This window comes from Populus alba, chromosome 1, assembly GCF_005239225.2.
Source record: "Populus alba chromosome 1, ASM523922v2, whole genome shotgun sequence".
Lineage (NCBI taxonomy): Eukaryota > Viridiplantae > Streptophyta > Magnoliopsida > Malpighiales > Salicaceae > Populus > Populus alba.
In genome coordinates, this window is record NC_133284.1 from 8,579,701 (window position 1) to 8,597,447 (window position 17,747).

Below are 17,747 nucleotides of genomic sequence, written 5' to 3' on the forward strand. Positions count from 1 at the left end.
TGCTGTAAATTATGTCTCATGTTTGCTTGTAAAATTTGTGAATGTTCTAAATGATATAACATTAATTGCCTTTCTAAACTAGTACAAGATTAATTAAGTACATGGCTAGGATACTATATATACATAATTTTGAATGATGCTTTATTTATTGAGCTATGTTTGGCATTGTTATATATGATATCTAAATATGCAAGCGCAACATCCCATTATCGAGTGCAAATTATACATGAATTTGATCTTATGCACCTGCTACCATCTTTTCTGCAACAATATTATAACCCTCGTACAAGATCAATTACGTACATACATAGGACATTGCATATATAAAAATTCAAAAATTATGCATCACCCTATGTTTTGAATATTTCAAGATTAATTACATATCTCATGATTTCTTGAATATTTTGGTGAGATAGTGTTTATCAATATATAGTCTTATTATGTTTAGCATTGGTTTGCTATAGTTTTTGTATCATCTTTTCTTGTATATCTTATGCATCTGTTGATATTATATATATGGTGGTGATTTAAAATATTTTTTATTTAAAAATAAATTAAAATAAAGTTTATTTTATTTTTATAAAGTTATTTTTAATTTTAATACATCAAAAAATATAAAAAAATTAAATTTTTAAAAAATATTATTTACACAGCCAAACAATTTATAAAAAAGAAACGAGTTTAATGTTTCCATGTGAAGAAAGCTCGTTATTTTCCCGCATTAACTATTTGAGTACTTAATAAAATCTAGAAAACAAATAAATAATGTTTGCTTGCTAGCAAAGCTACCCCAAGGAATATTCCTGGGAATAAAAGGCTGCAAGTTGCATCAATTGGGATCTGAAATTATTGATATTATCCGGTCCTCTCTTAGCTTTCAAACACACTGAGCTCCGTCCTCTTCAAAAACTAGTTTAGAAACAGCTCTTAATTATAGAAGATTAGCATGCTTTCCATCTTATTATTCAAGGTCTAGCTCAACATCAAGTGGTGTGAGTACATATTTAATTCTTTTGTTTTAGATTCCCCCATATCTTTAAATAAATGGAAAGAAAAATAATAAGTAAATTTTAAAATACCACTTAAGCTAGTAATAATAATTATCTGGTTTGTCAAGTCAACTTGATAACATGAAACTTGACCTTGAAATAAGAACGGGTTATTACTACATCCTTACCAAATCAAATATTTACTATTATTTAACACAAAATAAAAGGTATTTGATAAAATTATATATATCAAATTAGGTTTGGATTGGATTTAATATTATTCTTATCTTATTCATTATTTATAGAATAAAATAACTATACAAGTTGTCATCCTTATCGGGTCCAGGTATTATAGATGAAATTTTTAAAAACTAAAATGATATTGTTTTTATATTAAAAAAAAACTAAAGGTTGGTTTTACTTAGATACCCCCAACCCGAGTCCAATATTTAGCTAGGTCGACTCTCAAGTCAGTTCTTACAGCTATGCACTTGGCTTTCAAATGAAAAAGGCAATAAATTCTTTAAGGACTAAAACGTTACGAATTCAAAAACGAGAGACTAAAATGTAGAAAGTACAAAAAAAGGAAAACAACACTAAAAAATTGGCAACTTGCCTATTTATTACTTATTTGTTTTTTAAAATAAATAAATAATAATAATACTAATAATCAAGTAGTCGTAAACGATGAGATGAGAAGAAGCTCTGGACCTTTCGCTATTGGAGGAGCTGCCAATGGCGGTGCGCTTTGTCCTTATCTTCTTCTGCTGAAACTACCACCACCACCACCACCTGCTGCGGCGATCTTTTAACCTTTAAAGATGGTGACAAATGATTATGTGACGATTGCGAATGGAATGATGGAAGATGAGTTTATAAAAAGACATCATAAACATGATGTTAAAGAACATCAGTGTAGTTCTTCTCTTGTTAAACACATTAAAGCTCCTGTTCCTCTTGTAAGCACCGGCTCCTCTTTCTCTGTCTCTGTTTTTTTAATGGTTAAAGTTAATGTTTAGTGGTTTTTTTAGATCTGAGAACATTTAAGATTGTTTATATTGTTCATTGGATTTATTTATGGTTCTATTTTGTTCGGATTTTAGTTTTAGGGCATGTTTGGATGAGTTTTTGTTTAAAGATAAATGATCTTATATGTTATTTAAATAAGTCTGTAGCATGTTTTTTTTTTTTTCTTTTAAGTGATAAATTGATTCCAATTTGAAGCTATGATTGAAATTGGTTCAGTTTTTGGATTTATAAGAATGAGGTCATTACTTGTTTGCGTTGTTACTTACTTTAAAGGTTGAAAGTGTGTGTTAATTGTTGTGTTTCGATCAATTTGTGCTAAAACAATGAAAAATTGTGGAGTCTTAATGAATCTGTTCCGAAGCTGAAGCTATGAAGAATATTTACTTTTTTCGTGATCATTTAAAATTCAAAATTTGTGTAATGGTGGGTAGAAATGGCATTACCGCTTCTTATGTTATGGCTTGAATGATTTGATTTCTATGGAGAAGATGAAAATATCTTGATAATTTTATGCTTGTGTGAATTATTGGTGGTATTTGCATGATTAGGTGTGGTCTTTGGTGAGGAGATTTGATCAACCACAGAAGTATAAGCCATTTGTAAGCAGGTGCATTGCGCAGGGTGACCTTCAGATTGGAAGTGTTAGAGAGGTGAATGTTAAGTCTGGACTTCCAGCTACTACGAGTACTGAACGTTTGGAGCTATTAGATGACGATGAGCATATTTTTGGTATGAAGATTGTTGGTGGAGATCATAGACTCAAGGTACATTTTTCTTTGTTCATTCAACTGCCTTGCATAAGCATGAGCTGGATTGTGTTTGATGAAGCAATTTTAAGTATTGAAAGTTCAGCGAATTCAAATAACCACATGTGTGTTGGTGGGAGCTGAATCTTAGATTAATCTGACAAGATTAGACAGGTTGCATGATGTGGATAGCATTGCATAAACCATGCCTATATAGTTTGTGCGGCTGGTCTACCTTGTTGTTAATGCGGTTTTGCTAAAAATGTTATAATATGGTTTTTGGTCATTGCAGATGCTGATGCAGTTTTGCTCTGAATTCTAGCACCATATTCTACAATTATTTGCCGCATTACAAAATAACCTGTAAAACTTGTGTCACAATTTGGCTGGATATATTTTGTTGAGTAATTTTTGTGTTAAGTTACATGAAGGTAGAGTCGAACTTTACTGTACCATTGGGGCTCTGAGTTTGAATTTCAGGTTAAGATTTAACTATATGAAAATTTGAAAGCTTCTGAAGAGTAATGTCATCATAAACAAGATTGCATACAATGTGATTGATCTACCATCATTGATCGGTTTTAGAAACCAGGTTATTCAATTTGCATGATTCATAATCAAGATCTTGCTTAGTGACTAGCTATATACCAGATTTGTATGATAACTAGTAAGAATTTTCAACCATATGCATTTCTAGAATTCACATTTGAGGTTGCTAGATTTATTTCTATGATTTGAGCAACTTGTTGGTCTTTTATGTTCTCATGCCATCCTTACCATTTTGTTCTGTCGGCAAAAAACGCATCACTCTCATTGTTTGTCTATTTTACAGAACTATTCGTCCATTGTTACTGTTCATCCAAAGGTCATTGATGGGCGACCAGGTACATTGGTGATCGAGTCATTTGTGGTGGATGTGCCTGATGGAAATACCAAGGATGAAACATGTTACTTTGTTGAGGCCTTGATCAAGTGCAACCTGAAGTCACTGGCTGATGTGTCAGAGCGTTTGGCTGTGCAAGACCGGACAGAACCCATTGACAGAATGTAAGCATGTGGGGCTGATTCCTGGTGTAGAGAAATGTAGGTGGAAATGTAAGGTTTTCATTGTCAAAGAAAGGAGAGTTTGGCATCCAAGAGGCGAAGTCACTTTTCTTTTCCTTGCACTTTTGTTCAATCTCATTGCACTATTCGGATATCTTTTGTCTATAGTAGCGGGCAAGCTCATCTACTGCCTATATAGGATTCCTAAACAAAACCAACACGCCAGATTGTCTTTTGTTCTTTTTCAATGCTTTAATAATGTGCTATGTAAATATGCATTCACAATGACACAATCGAACATTAGAATGTTTGTTTTGCATTTGATCAACTACTTCTAATCCTTTTTCTGGCTCGTTGGTTTATGCATCTCTGTGTCACACTCATGGGTGAGTCTCCACCCAACCTAGTTACAGTTATCGACCTGTTTATACTGAAACTTATGTCGTTCTTGGAAAATAGATGCCCCAGTAAGAGTGTGTATGGGAACGAGATTTTCCACAAAATTCAATTTTTTTTTAAAAAAAAAAAAATTAATATGGTTTGTATGTTTTAGATGGTTTTGATGTGCTGATGTCAAAAATAATTTTTAAAAAATAAAAAAAAAATATCATTAATATATATTTTCAACATAAAAAATTATTTAAAAAAGCCGATACTACTGCAATATAAAATATACTCTTAAGTCTGAACTCCAAAGCCACAAGGCACTAGTGGTATTGAACGTGGCTCGATAAGGATAGAATCTGTGTTATTGGTGAGCCCATGAGGCTGGTCTTCTGTCACAGCGCAGCCTTGGATGTCCACTCGTCCGAGCTCTATATGAAGCTGTAAAGGTGCAAAACTGGATAAAGAAATTTTTATTTGAAAAAACAACGAAAAGACGGTAAAAAAGAGAGAGGCAAGTAACCGCAAAAGCATGAGAGATGGGTGTTTGGGAGTGTGGTAGCGGTTGCTTTTCAAATAACTTTTCGTGCCGATCAAAAAGCATGCCAATAAAATATTTTTTTTTTATTTTTTAAAAATTATTTTTAATATCAGCACATCAAAACGATCCAAAAAGTACAAACCGAACTCAATTTTAGTAAAAAAAAAAAAAAAAAAATTTTGAATTTTTACAAAAAAAACTATTTGGACCGCAGTGCCAAACTCGACTGCGCCACCATTAGAAGTATTTTAAATTATCAGCTTGTAATCTTTCCCTTGTGTTAAGCATAATATAATATAAGAGTAACGTTTTGTCAAAAACACAATTGCATACACCGAAAAAGAAAAGAAGATAACAGAGGTTCAGCTTGTAGATTACACATAAATTGTACAGGAATCTATCTAGAAATCAAAAGGAGTCTCAAGCAAGTTGCAAATTTATCTCGTTTCCCAATTTGATCGGCTGTTGATGAACACAGGACAGAGTTTCCTTTTTCTCCCAGCCTTCAGTGTAGAGATGGTCAGCAGTTTTTTTATGGATACCTATTATTTTGAATTAGGTAATAGATAGGTAGCCTGCGGCGTAAAAATGTGAGATTCAAGTTATTGAATGGATTATGTTAATAATATAATTAAAAAATAAGATACTAATAATAAATAAAATGAAAAATAGAATAATGATTCAATGCTGAGGATGAATGCTTATTAATACTATAAAAAAATTATCTGTACAATATTCTTAACATATTTCAATGATCTTATTTGTCAATAAAATAAAAATTAAATGAAAATAAGATAATTGTAAAGAAAGAAAAGTCAAAACAAAAAAAATATAAATCTTAATTCTAAGCAAATAAAATGATGAAACTTAATTGAGCAGAAAGGATAACCCTGTGGAACTATGATAACCTTGTGGAAAACAAATTAAATAAAATCATGAAACTTAATTCTCAAACCCACCTCATATTGAATGATGAAATTAAAAAAAAAAAAACAATAAAAAAAAAGGCATGAGTTAAACCTGATGAACTTGTTGAATTCATGCCCCTGCACATAATATGAAGATAACTCTATAGAAAGGAAAGGTAAAAAGATAACGAATACCAATTTCTAATAAACCCAATGACAATGGATGAAATTTTAAAAAAAAATGACTAAAGTCAAGCCAGTCCAACCTTAAGAACGTGTGACACAATTCATGAGGTCAGGTCAAGTATAAAAGGCAAACCTCAAAAAAAAAAAAATGTCAGATTTCAACCAACAAAAATAATTGGAGATAAAATTAAAAAAATAAATTCAACAAAAAAATGAATAAAAAAGACAAAATGTAGATTTGAAAAGAATAAGAACTAGATTCTACACACAACAAATTCAAATCATAAATGATGAAATTGAAAAAAAAAATTAAGAAAAGGATAGGAAAAACTAAAAATAACAATAAAAAAGTGAAGATCAAATTTGATATAAAAATCAAATGTCAAGGGATAAAATTGAAAAAAAAAAACTAATTCAATAAAAGATTCAAGATCAAATACATTATAACCAAAAGAATGATGACCTAATTTGATTCAACAAACATGTAACCAAACTTTTTTTTTCTGCAATGATCAACATGTTTTTCTAGGAAGAGAGAGGGGAAGAGGTGAAGAAGAAAAAACATGTGATCGAAGCTCAACCTCCGATCCTATGGTAAAACACGCCTCGCCACCAAGATAGGGGCAATAAGACGTATCGAATGCAATCCTAGATGATGGCATTTGGAGTTCTTTTGGCGTCACATGTACCACTAGAAGAGCATGTGCAACACTCACTTACTAGTGCGTGCGAGACAAGCGCCAATTATTTTTTATTTGAATTATATTTCATATATATATGAAAAGAGTTATCCCTAACCCTACATGAGAATAAAAACACAAGAAAAAAAACGTAAGTAAATGACTAAAGTGCCTTTGAATCCAAAGCAAAGAGAGATTATTTATTAGGAACACTTAAATAATTATATTGTATAAAAAATGAAAAGCCTTTAAAGCCACTTGGCCTAAGCAAAATGTTTTTTTGCTTTCAAGAGTAATTTAGTAATTGCATTGTGTTATAAAGATGTAAAATTATTGATTAACGCAGTCCCTTCTTGTAATGACTAATGGGTTATGGGTTCTATCGAAAAAACTTGTTTAGCCGTAAGTCCAAGTTAAATTATTTTAAAAAATAAGTGTGTCAAACTAACTATTTGAAGAGATATTTATATATATCAAACTAACTATTTGAAGATATATGGAACTAATTATTTGAAATGATCTTCACCAAACCTGTTCTAACCCAGTAGGTTTGATATTATTTTTTCAAGAAAAAATTAGATATTCAGGTTCAGGTTCTTTTCACATGTTTTTATATATATATATATATATATATATATATATATATATATTGGAAAACCTACGTTTTCATTCAATTAAATAACAATTAAATAAATCAAGAACTATTTGTGTAAAAATATAAATAAAAGTTATTAATGATAACTAAAAGCAAAACTGGAAAAATCAAAAGACAAATATAAATTAAAATATTTAATCTCATAATATTAAATATTTATTCAGTTGTGTTTACTGAATTTATTTATTAAAATTATTTTTTTATTCAATCAAATGATAATAGAAATAGACACACATAAAATTGATTTAATAAAATAAAAGGGGGGATATTATGCAAGGTTGAACATATAATAAATAGTATTTGAAGATAAATATTTTTTATTTTTAAAAATAAAGTTCATCTATATAAATCATTTAAAAAAATTATGGATGAAACAAAATAATCTATTAAAAAAATTAAATAAATGCAAAATAATTTAAAAACATCTATTTAAATAAAAGGCTAAATAAGAAAAATAAAAAGTCATAGAAGATGATATTAATTAAAACAAAATTAAAATTTATTTAAAAAAACATTAAAAATGTATCAATTAAAAAAATAGAAAAAAATAATAGCTCAAATATTATGACTTAATTTGTCAAACCTGTGATTCGAGACATAAACTCAACCGAGTTTTAATAAAAAAAAAATTCTTATATTTATATTTAACCTAAATATAAAAAAACATTGAAAATGAAGGGCTGAAAAAGAGCATAGACCTGCAAGCCCAAGCTTTATTTTTTTTCTTTCTTTCTTTTAAAGGGGAGGATAACTTGTCGTTTGCCAGTTCAAATTCTGGTTACCATTATAGTGGCCAAGAAATTAAGGCAATACTATTTTTTCCATGAAAACCTAATTGTTGAGGCATTTTAACTCAAAAAACATCACCAAGACATCAACAATCTTAGAACACTTCCATTACCCCTAAAAATCCAAAAAACAATTCAAAAACTCAAAATCAAATCGAATTAGATTTGTATTCCTCGACTTAGATTTGATTTTTATGCAACATCGAGGTTCTAAATACTCCTTTCATTAAACCTTTTTCATTGCATGAAACTCGTGGATACCAAGAATAATTATTTTGGTTGTTGAAAATAGCGTGAACAATATCTCTCCCTCTTTTCTCTCCAACTAAAGACTGAAACATAGAAAAAATGAGTTTTTAAAATTTAAAAGACCTAAATTTTATAAATTATGTTATTTGTAAAGATAGAGAATCCAAGTTATTTTTTGCATAAACTCTGAACACATCATTTATTATTTTGAGTGTCCTTTTCATTTTGATCTCTATTCTTCAAATTCTATATTTGCTTAAGAAATAAAAAATGCAAAAGCTTTAAACAAAAGAGTTGTTGTGTATGTCAAATAATTCAAAAAAAAATGTTAAGAATGAAATTAAAAAAAATAAAATTACAGAGTCAATTTATAATTATATGTGAGCGTGTAAAGTGTGTACAATGTATTGTTTACTATGAAAAGGCCACCCTTTAAAATTTTGTTAAAAATTTATTTTGCATTTAAAAATATTTTTAAAACCTTCTATTTTTTTTTTTAATTATAGACGATTTCATGAAATCAAAATAAATTTTAAAAAATAAAAAAAATTGAAAATCATGAATGGAAACCTCAAATACTAAAATAAAAGTTAGAAATCTAATAAAGATTTACGGACAATTATATTTTTCTTAGTAAACATTTGCGCTATAATCGATTGTTTTATTTTATTAAAAAAAAAAAAGATTTAAATGTCTTGCTTTTATTTTATGATCGAAGTCCAAGTCCTTATTCCAGTAGGCTACCCCAGCTCCAAACTGTTCTTGAAAATCCCAGCAAACCTTCATAGGCTTGAAGGGTGGAAGAATCTAATTATAAATAGCCTGCCTTAAACACAAAACATAAGTAATTTCATATATCACATGCCATATACATATCGGCTATAGAGCAGCAACAAACATTTCGATTCAGCACACTACCACATCTCCTTAACAGGATGCAATATTAAACCCAGCAAGAAACACACGTAATATTTTATAATACTAATAGCTTCCACATTTCCTCAAAAATTATGCTTCAAAAACTTGCGAATCCCCTTCAGAAACCCCCACTTGTGCTCCTGTTTATGCTCATGCTTCTCTTCTCTTTCCCTCTCTTCTCCTTCCACTTGGAGGTGCTTATGATGCTTCTTGTATCTCCCCTCCCTCTGCTCTCCATTTGCCACGTCATCAAAGAAAGAAATCCTTGCCCTCTTCACAGGAATCTGCCTCCCAACGCCACGTGTCTCTCTATCATCAAGTCCATGTCCATGAACCTTCCCACCAGATACAATCATATCATTACCGTAGAAACGTGGCTTCATCATCTCTTGCCCATGACGACATCGGTGACGAGGACGTAACGGCAGTAAGGGACGTCGAGGGAAGAACTGACGGTTTATTGGACGGAAAGTCACAACTGTTAACGGCACCACCGTCTCAATCGATTCCGTTGTTGATGACCCTGGGTCCGTTTCGTCCTCGATTCTTACCTCCACTGGATGCTTTTCTGCGGTTTCGAGACTCTGGCTAGGGAGGAGGAGAACAGGTGTGGCTTTCGGCTCGGATTTTGGTAATTCAGGTAGAGTCCCTAGATCTAACGGGGTGCGAGAAGATGCGATGGTGCATAGAAAGAAAAGAACAGTGACAGTGATGGTACTGGCGAGTTTATCGGCCATTTTGAGATTGAAAGGTTATCAAAGGTTCGGATCAACATGTGGAGGTTTATATAGAGGGACGGAAAGCGGGACAGATTGGGCAGGTGGGAAAGAAACGGGCAGCGGGCAAGACTGGACACAAAGCACGTGCTCGGTGGAAATAAAGGATTAGCGTTTCGATCGGGTTCGGTGGGAATTCCTTTCATTTTATAGAGTTTTTTAAAACTATATATTAAAATAATATATTTTTGATATTAGAATATAAAATGATTTAACAAAATTATTTTAAATTTTAAATTTTCTTTAACAAAAATCAGTTGAAAATAAATATGTCAAATACTCCCATAAACAAAAAGATTATTATTATTTAGAAAATGACAAGAGTCAATAATTAAGGGAGACTTGCGTGTAGGCGAAATTTGTAGCGTGTTGTGACTATGGTTATCGTGGATGTGTGTGCTAAGGCGAGTCTTTTCTTTTGGTCAATTACATTTGTACCAAGGAGCGTGATAAGAAAATTTAACCAATCTAAATGTATTTTTGATTTTGTTAATTTTAAAAATTATATTTAAAAAAATATATGTTTGATTAAAATTAATATAAAATAGATTTTTTTATGTATACAAATGAAATATAAATTATTTTATCTTCTATAAAATAAAGGTTTAAAATGTAATTATTTATAGGATTTGATGTAAAAAGCATAAATTATTTGGATAATTATATATAAAAAATTTATGTGGTTGGGTTAAAAGTATAAGCTCCTACAATACTAAATAGTCTCGTGAGTGTCAAGGTGTTAAGTGCATTTGTGTTTGATATTGCGGTCAGAAATTGATTTTTAAAAAAATTATTTTTTTTTGTTTTAGATTAATATGTTTTTGATGTTTGTATATTATTTTAATATTTGATGTCAAAAATAATTTTTTTAAAAAAATATATTATTTTAATATATTTTGAAATAAAAAATAGTATTTACCGCTCCCAAATATTTGGTAAATCAACCATGAAAACCACGGTACTAAAAAGACATCCTATTATATAATTTTGTGCAATCTTGTTTCACTGTTTGGTTAATAAGGAAGGGATGTTGTTTTAACGAAATAATGATGGAGTTAAATAAGTCTACTTTTGTATAAATGTCCACATTTGCTTACCTTCTCAAGGATAATGATATCACTCTTATATATATATATATATATATATGTGCGCAAGGGCATTTTACCATATTTGCTCAATATAAATAATCTGAGTATTCCAAGTGTGTTTCACATATTTATTATAATCAACAACTATCTAAAACTTAATATACATGTGTAAAACTTGCATTTTTTACACTAATGTGCGTGTTTTCTTGTAATAAAAAATAAAAGCTCTTGTTTCTAACAAAATAAAAGTTTGCCCCATCAACTTTAGCCACCAAACAACTAGAGGAATGAATCAAATACTATATATATATATATATAACACATAAATGAGTTTAGTTCAATGGCTACGTATTAAGTAAAGCAATGTTTAAATTATAACAATTTTAGTTTCTCATTTATGATTATGTAATAGTAGAAAAATGCTTTTAATGTTATCCACACACCTTTCACGAGAGAGGATTAGTGATGGTATAAATCTAAAACAAATTTTATGGTATTTTTGAGATTAAGGTAATCATTATACTTTAAAATATTTTTTATTTAGAAATATATTAAAATATTTTTTTTATTTTTTAAAAATAATTTTTAAGATGAGCATATAAAAAAATTAAAAATATAAAAAAATTTAAAAAAATATGATTGCGCGTTCAAACGGAACCTATAAAGAGGTAGGAAACTCCAAGGATGTTAAAAAAGTAGGGCAAACCAACGTCAATCAGGGGAGTAAAAAAAGAAGGAACGCGTTAAGATGGTACATTTTCAAAAAGTCCATCTGGCATGATGATGAAGGTGGGAACCACCATGGAATTTCTTACCAGGCTTTGAACCGGGTCTTACACGGTATAATTTGGTGGGCTCCATGTTTCCAGTTGGGCCAGACAAAGAAAATGAAACTTGGATATGCAGGACCAGGTTCATTTTCCAATTCAAAAAAGTGCACTACCAGGCTTCGGCCTTCTACAAAAGTCTTGGAAAGCCCAATTACTGGGCTTTAAGCATGTCCCGTTATGCCTCGTGGTTCATTCATTTCTCATGCCTTTCAGCGACATCTAATCGATCACTTGAATACTTGATCCTCCTCGGGTCAGAGCCGCTCTGGGCCCTTGCACCCTCGTAATGGCCCTTTTAATTGCCACCCCATGAGGGATTCAGTGATACGAAGAATCCATGAATCCAGCTGCACTGCATTCAAGTATAAACGAGACAAATTAAGATGTCCCCAAATAAAAAATACCTAAAAACCCTCTACAATAAATCCACAAAATTCTCAAAAAATAGATCAAATAAAAATATTTTTTGAGCTCTAGCCTGGTATTAAGAGTTCAAAGTATAGCAGGAGACTCAAGAAAAATCAACTTAGATGTAATAACTTAGCCCAACTTATTAAAGGATATGAACTTTAGCAAGAAACTCGAGTTTATATAGGGTGCATGCCCTGCTAGGCATACACTTAACACTTTGTAAGAGTAGGTTCAGGACTGCACCCCAAGTATAACATGGTTGAGTCTAGGCAGTGTGTCTGGATCTATTTTTTACTTATAATATTTTGAGTTCACCATGTTTGAGTCTAAGAAGCACCTTCAAACCCACTTTCATCTCTCGTGGGCTGGAGCTACCACTCCTATAATTATTATTTTGTTGCATTTAGCTTGTAATTTTTCCTAACTTGTTATGTTGTTCTATTCACAAGATTCGAGTTTTAAAACTTGACAAGTTTATCCGAGTTTGCTAGATTGTATTTTAATTTAAAGATATATTTGGATTGACTTGTTTTATTATTTTTTATTTTTTTTCTAATGTACTTGATTAAATTGAATTTTATCTTTCTTGTTTTTATTTTTCTTTTAATAAATGCTTTTTTTTTTTAATTTACCATGATGACTCCTTTTCTTCTTCGTTCTCAATCCATCTGATTTTGTTACTCTCTCTCCTTTTCTTTTTCTTTTTTCGTGTAAAACAAACTTAGTCAACACAATGGGTTATATGATCTAAACCAAGACTCTTTCTTACTTTTTGAAACACTCTTGTGACATCTTGATATTCTTTTTTAAAGGTTTTCTTTTTCTTCCCGGCCTGAAGCGTATCACAGGCCACGATACCAAGAAATTCCTAAACAACAACAATAATTTGGACACCATTAATCGCAGGCATATGTTAAAGGTGTGGTGACCCGCATCTTATGGTGGGAACAGCATAATGAGCACTCTTAGAGGATAAGATTAATTTGTCGTGTGGGAAAATAAAGAGTAGTACGTGAATCACTCTTAAACATGTTGGTTTCAAGGGGACACGATCCATTCAAATTCTATTGGAACATAGGTCAGGGGAAGTTCATCATGATATTTAAGAACAATTCTTTTTGTGTTTTGGCAAGAAAGGTTCAAAGAGGGCTGAAGATACTGGCAAGGTTTCACCTCTGTCTTTACAGGCTCTCTTTTCTCAACGCCAACACCCTTGAATCTTTTCAGAAAGTGTCAACGTAATCTATGGTCATCAAATAGTTGGCTGGAAGCTCATCTCTTCTACTTTTCTTTCAGTTTTTCTTATTTTTCCCTCTTGAACTCTTGTAATTTCCCACGAGAAGCACTCTTAAGAAACCGGAAAATGTAAAATTACAAAAAATGGTCCCATCATTGGCTTCCATGGCTATTTATCAGCCGTTTAAGACTTGTAGAATTGGAATTGATGAAATCAAAACTATAGGTAAATTATTTTTATAGTGAATTTTACTTTTTAAATAATTTAAGTTATTATATAAAATTTCAAAAATTTATATTATTCTCTAACTGATACCTTAATTTTTTTCTTGTTGGGAGGCGTTCAACTTCTGTTCCGTAATCGGTAAAAGCAAGAGTTGGAATGGTAAATGCAGATTTATACAACTCGGTATGATGGCGCTATAAATGTTCCATCTGCAACCCATGTGGTTCAAATTGATTCGTTATTGGAGTTTTCTTGCAGTCATTCATAACAAACACTCAGAAATTCAGACAAATCCTTATCCTCATTGTACAAAACGGCATGTCAATCTCACGTGGTTCCTGTAACTGCATGTCCTCCTCCTATATATGTATTCACTTCTGAACTGCTCAAAACCGACCAGCCCGCATCAAGATCTCATTCCAAAAATAAAACACAATCTGTGCTGTATCTCATCTTCAATATCTCTAGCTTAATCATTTGCAATAAATAACCAAGATGGGGATCTACTGAGGAATAGAAATGCCTTTCAGAATATTATGTCTGATCGATGAACAGGCGAGGACTAAGTTGAACAAGAGTTAAACTATCTTCTTGTGTTTTGTCTCTTGTAGATGCACACTAAGAACCAAAAACAAGCAAGATTACTCTATCATATCTTGTACATACGATCCTTTTCCAATATACCAAATACCGTCACAGTTTGAGAGTTAGTTTCTGTGGGCAGCTGGGTGCATGCTTTCATTTGAAAAGGCTGGCATTATTAGGCTTGAGAAGTGTAGTGGGTTCCCATGTGGTGGAGAATATATATATTTTTTTTTTGTTTTTTGATTTATGTGGATGTCTAGGCAAGCTTGCGTGCACCACGATTAATTTCACGGCTCACTGAACATCCTGTAAACCCAGTAAACATATAAAGCACCGCGAGGGTGATAGGCATGCACGGTAAAGTTTGAATCCAGGATACAGAAAAAAAAAAAAAAATCCCTTTAATCACTAGGTTAAGAACTTAAATGGTGGAGAATATTTATTTGACTGGATGATATCGATCGGTTGTTGCCTGCTAGACCAATCTTTGCTCCCAAATATATAAATATAAAAGTTGATAAATAAGGGACAAGATTAACGGTTCATATTAAAATCATTTATTTTTTAAAAATTGACTTTAAAGTTAAATTTTTAAAAAATAAAAAAATATTTTAATATATATCTAAATAAATAAAAAATTAAAAAACCAAAGTCACCGTACATGCACTTAGTGCCAATTGCCAAAAGGCCAATTGCCAAAAGGCAGCTCTTGTTAGTCAACTTTAGCCAACTAAGATAAGTTAAAGGTTCGTACTTGTCATGAGTATAAACCAAATTCCTACATTTGCCCTGAAAGTGAAACAACAATTTGGAAGGCACACATGCCAAGCTGTATTACTTTTCCTGCACCCTCCTTGCAGTTAGATATCTAGTGCGATGAGGTGTTTTTTCTCAGTCTGATTAAATGCTTAATTGAATTTGCGTGGATTTACCTGTCTTCCACAAGCAATTCTTGAATATCTTTTTCACAAAACTTCAATTTTATTACCCAACTATTAAGGTAGTGTCAATTGTACCCCCAAAATATTTTTCGTGTCGATTTTTTCGTTATTTTTTTTATTTCTCAATTGAGTCATTATGTAGTTAATAGATTAATTAAGTAATCATGTGCGCCTCCTATGATCCCTATTAGAGAAGGAAATTAAAGGGGAAAATCACTGTTTGCTCACATATATTTATATTATGATGCCACATGTGCCCAGTTGACAAAACCCCAGATGATAAACTTGTCTATGTTTTTTTTGTTTCTGCTACCAAGGTGGGAACTTCAAATGGGAGTCAAATGATGGTGCTTCCATTATCAAAATGTTAATTAAGCATTTGCATTATCTAGCACCAGAGCAGGTAGGGGCACGTTAGAAATTCAGGTTTTCAAACCCTATTGAATCATTCAACTTTAATAAAATAATAAGAAGAAGAAAGTTACTGCTGGATAAAAAGACTTGAGAAATCACCACCACTCCCATTTTATCCTTCTCTGGAGAAATATTTTCTCTTGACAATCAGAAATAGATGAGCCTCTCTTTTGACTCCAGAGTAGACTGAAACTCTTTATAAATAGCTACCATATGGAGCTGAAAGGCATTATATGATAAAGGAAAGCAGAGGCAATGGGGAGTCCAAAAAGTGAGAGATACTTTGTTTTCATGAACTATGATCCTGAATACGAGCGCCTCCGAGCTGATCGGTCAGCGATCTAAATTATTAGTCATTACTTAGAAAATGTTCATGTTACTAATTAAGATATCTTTATCTCTTTGATTATGCGTGCACTGTATTGTTCTTTGGATCTCTGGCTAGCTAGCTAAGATCAATGTTCTTCTTGTTTGTGTATAATAGGACAAAGAGGGGGGCTTATGAGCTTGATATGTATCTAAGCAGGAAGCATGATGAGTTATTGGCAAACACCCTCGAGCATGGCAGCTACGAGAAGACAATATCTTTGGTCATTGTTGATGGCTTTGCAGTGGAAATCACCGAAGATCAGGTGACCATTTATGCAACATGCATTTTGTTTAATCAGTATTTGTCCAGGACACGCCTTGTTTTTTTCCCTTTATTTATTTATTTATTTATTCAAAACAGGCCAGTGTGCTTAGATCTGCTAGTGGGGTGAGAGTTGTGGAGAAGAATCAAGAGCTTCCTAGTTAATCATCAAGGAGTTACAAGTTAGGGCATCCACCATGCAGGAAAGAGCTGCAGTAAATTTGGTGTCCCATGAGTTTCTATATACAAACTCATCTGTATACATGGAGGTTGGGATTACTTACCTCAAAGAACAAAATCATGCATATAATAATGCTGGTGAACACTAGGGAGATAAATATGTAGCATCATGGTGCTATCTTAACAGTCCTGTTTCCTCATTAGTTAGATGGGACATCTTCATTAATGATGACCGAGTAGTATTGAAAGTATTGGAATCTATGTATTAAGTTTTGGAAGATTAATGATATCAAAATGAACGCTGGAAAAGCTTATTTTAAGCACTTGTGATTACAACTTTATAGTTAATTTTGATGGATGATTTTACCTGGTGCTGGGTTTCCATGTGTTTGTATTGAAGACTTGAAGATGCCCTGCATCATGTCCATTAAAATTGTCTTTGTTCTGCTGCAACATGCAAACAAAATTTGAGTGGCAGAAAGGTCGACAGGCTCCTGTAATGAATGCTGGATGGGACAGGACAGTTTATGCAATTCACATGTAAGGTAGCTAAGGGGGTGGGGTCTCCCTCTGTCCAGTTGAGGTTATTAAGGAACAGCAAACATGCTTTAGAATGGTTCCACCTTTCAGCCAAGCTCGAGAAAAAAACCAGCTGACCCATCAGTCATATGATGCTCTGCTATCACATGTTTGGTAAATTTGCTTTGGCGTTGCAGTCTCTTCCCGGCTTCAATTTCTTACTCCAGTTCTTTACTTCTTCAATGGCCAGGTGCCCCCTCGATCATTTTGGGCTTCGAAGTCTCTCTTGGTCTTGAATCACCCTGCCGGAAGCCGTTAGCAAATGTGTGCTTCTCCTTTACCTAGCTATCTAACCTCTCCATTAAGGGTGTAAACTTTCCTCCCTGCCTCTTAAAATTTGTTGTGTTAATGTTTTTTAATATGTTTTTTATTTTAAAATATATTAAAATAATATTTTTTTTATTTTTTAAAAATATTTTTAAAATCAAAACAGGATAAAAATTCTAATTTTAAATATAAAAAAAATTAAAATTTACCTAACCTTTCTTGAAACACAATAGCAAATGGGGTTTGGTCTCCTCTTCTCAACAAATTTTACAAGGAAAAAAAGGTTTAGTTTGACCCCTGGAAAAAAATATCTATTCACTTACATCCCTAAAATTATAGTACTTCACGCATGTTTACGCAACCTATCTGAAAGAAACAAAAATCAAGTCCCTCGAATCTTTAATACCAGACTCGTACTTGGTTAGGTTCTTGTGCAGCAAAAACAGCTTTAATTATTGAGCGCCAA

The 17,747-nt window shown here is 32.0% G+C and overlaps 3 protein-coding genes across 3 annotated transcripts; 2 read left to right on the forward strand and 1 right to left on the reverse strand.

The window, feature by feature from the left end:
* The first annotated feature begins 1,655 nt into the window (after positions 1-1,655).
* On the forward strand, positions 1,656-4,160 carry LOC118033848 (abscisic acid receptor PYL8). Its single transcript, XM_035038974.2, has 3 exons — positions 1,656-1,948; positions 2,567-2,782; positions 3,597-4,160. Exons 1-3 carry the CDS (start codon positions 1,811-1,813, stop codon positions 3,813-3,815), a joined length of 573 nt encoding a protein of 190 aa, XP_034894865.1. The 5' UTR covers positions 1,656-1,810; the 3' UTR covers positions 3,816-4,160.
* Positions 4,161-9,026: 4,866 nt separating this feature from the next.
* On the reverse strand, positions 9,027-9,954 carry LOC118033846 (uncharacterized). Its single transcript, XM_035038973.2, has one exon. It carries the CDS (start codon positions 9,852-9,854, stop codon positions 9,201-9,203), a length of 654 nt encoding a protein of 217 aa, XP_034894864.1. The 5' UTR covers positions 9,855-9,954; the 3' UTR covers positions 9,027-9,200.
* A 5,784-nt stretch (positions 9,955-15,738) lies between these two features.
* LOC118033845 (subtilisin-like protease SBT2.5) lies at positions 15,739-17,446 on the forward strand. The gene is made up of 3 exons (XM_035038972.2): positions 15,739-15,956; positions 16,109-16,256; positions 16,355-17,446. Exons 1-3 carry the CDS (start codon positions 15,880-15,882, stop codon positions 16,418-16,420), a joined length of 291 nt encoding a protein of 96 aa, XP_034894863.1. The 5' UTR covers positions 15,739-15,879; the 3' UTR covers positions 16,421-17,446.
* Positions 17,447-17,747: the final 301 nt, after the last annotated feature.

What these genes read in the sequence shown, in the direction of transcription:
- LOC118033846 (XM_035038973.2), bottom strand. Translation starts at nt 9,854, where the DNA reads ATGGCCGATAAACTCGCCAGTACCATCACTGTCACTGTTCTTTTCTTT.
- LOC118033848 (XM_035038974.2), top strand. Translation starts at nt 1,811, where the DNA reads ATGGTGACAAATGATTATGTGACGATTGCGAATGGAATGATGGAAGAT. An exon ending in TTAAAGCTCCTGTTCCTCTT is followed by an intron (nt 1,949 to 2,566) that starts GTAAGCACCGGC and finishes TTGCATGATTAG; the next exon opens with GTGTGGTCTTTGGTGAGGAG. An exon ending in GTGGAGATCATAGACTCAAG is followed by an intron (nt 2,783 to 3,596) that starts GTACATTTTTCT and finishes TCTATTTTACAG; the next exon opens with AACTATTCGTCCATTGTTAC.
- LOC118033845 (XM_035038972.2), top strand. Translation starts at nt 15,880, where the DNA reads ATGGGGAGTCCAAAAAGTGAGAGATACTTTGTTTTCATGAACTATGAT. An exon ending in GAGCGCCTCCGAGCTGATCG is followed by an intron (nt 15,957 to 16,108) that starts GTCAGCGATCTA and finishes TGTGTATAATAG; the next exon opens with GACAAAGAGGGGGGCTTATG. An exon ending in TGGAAATCACCGAAGATCAG is followed by an intron (nt 16,257 to 16,354) that starts GTGACCATTTAT and finishes TATTCAAAACAG; the next exon opens with GCCAGTGTGCTTAGATCTGC.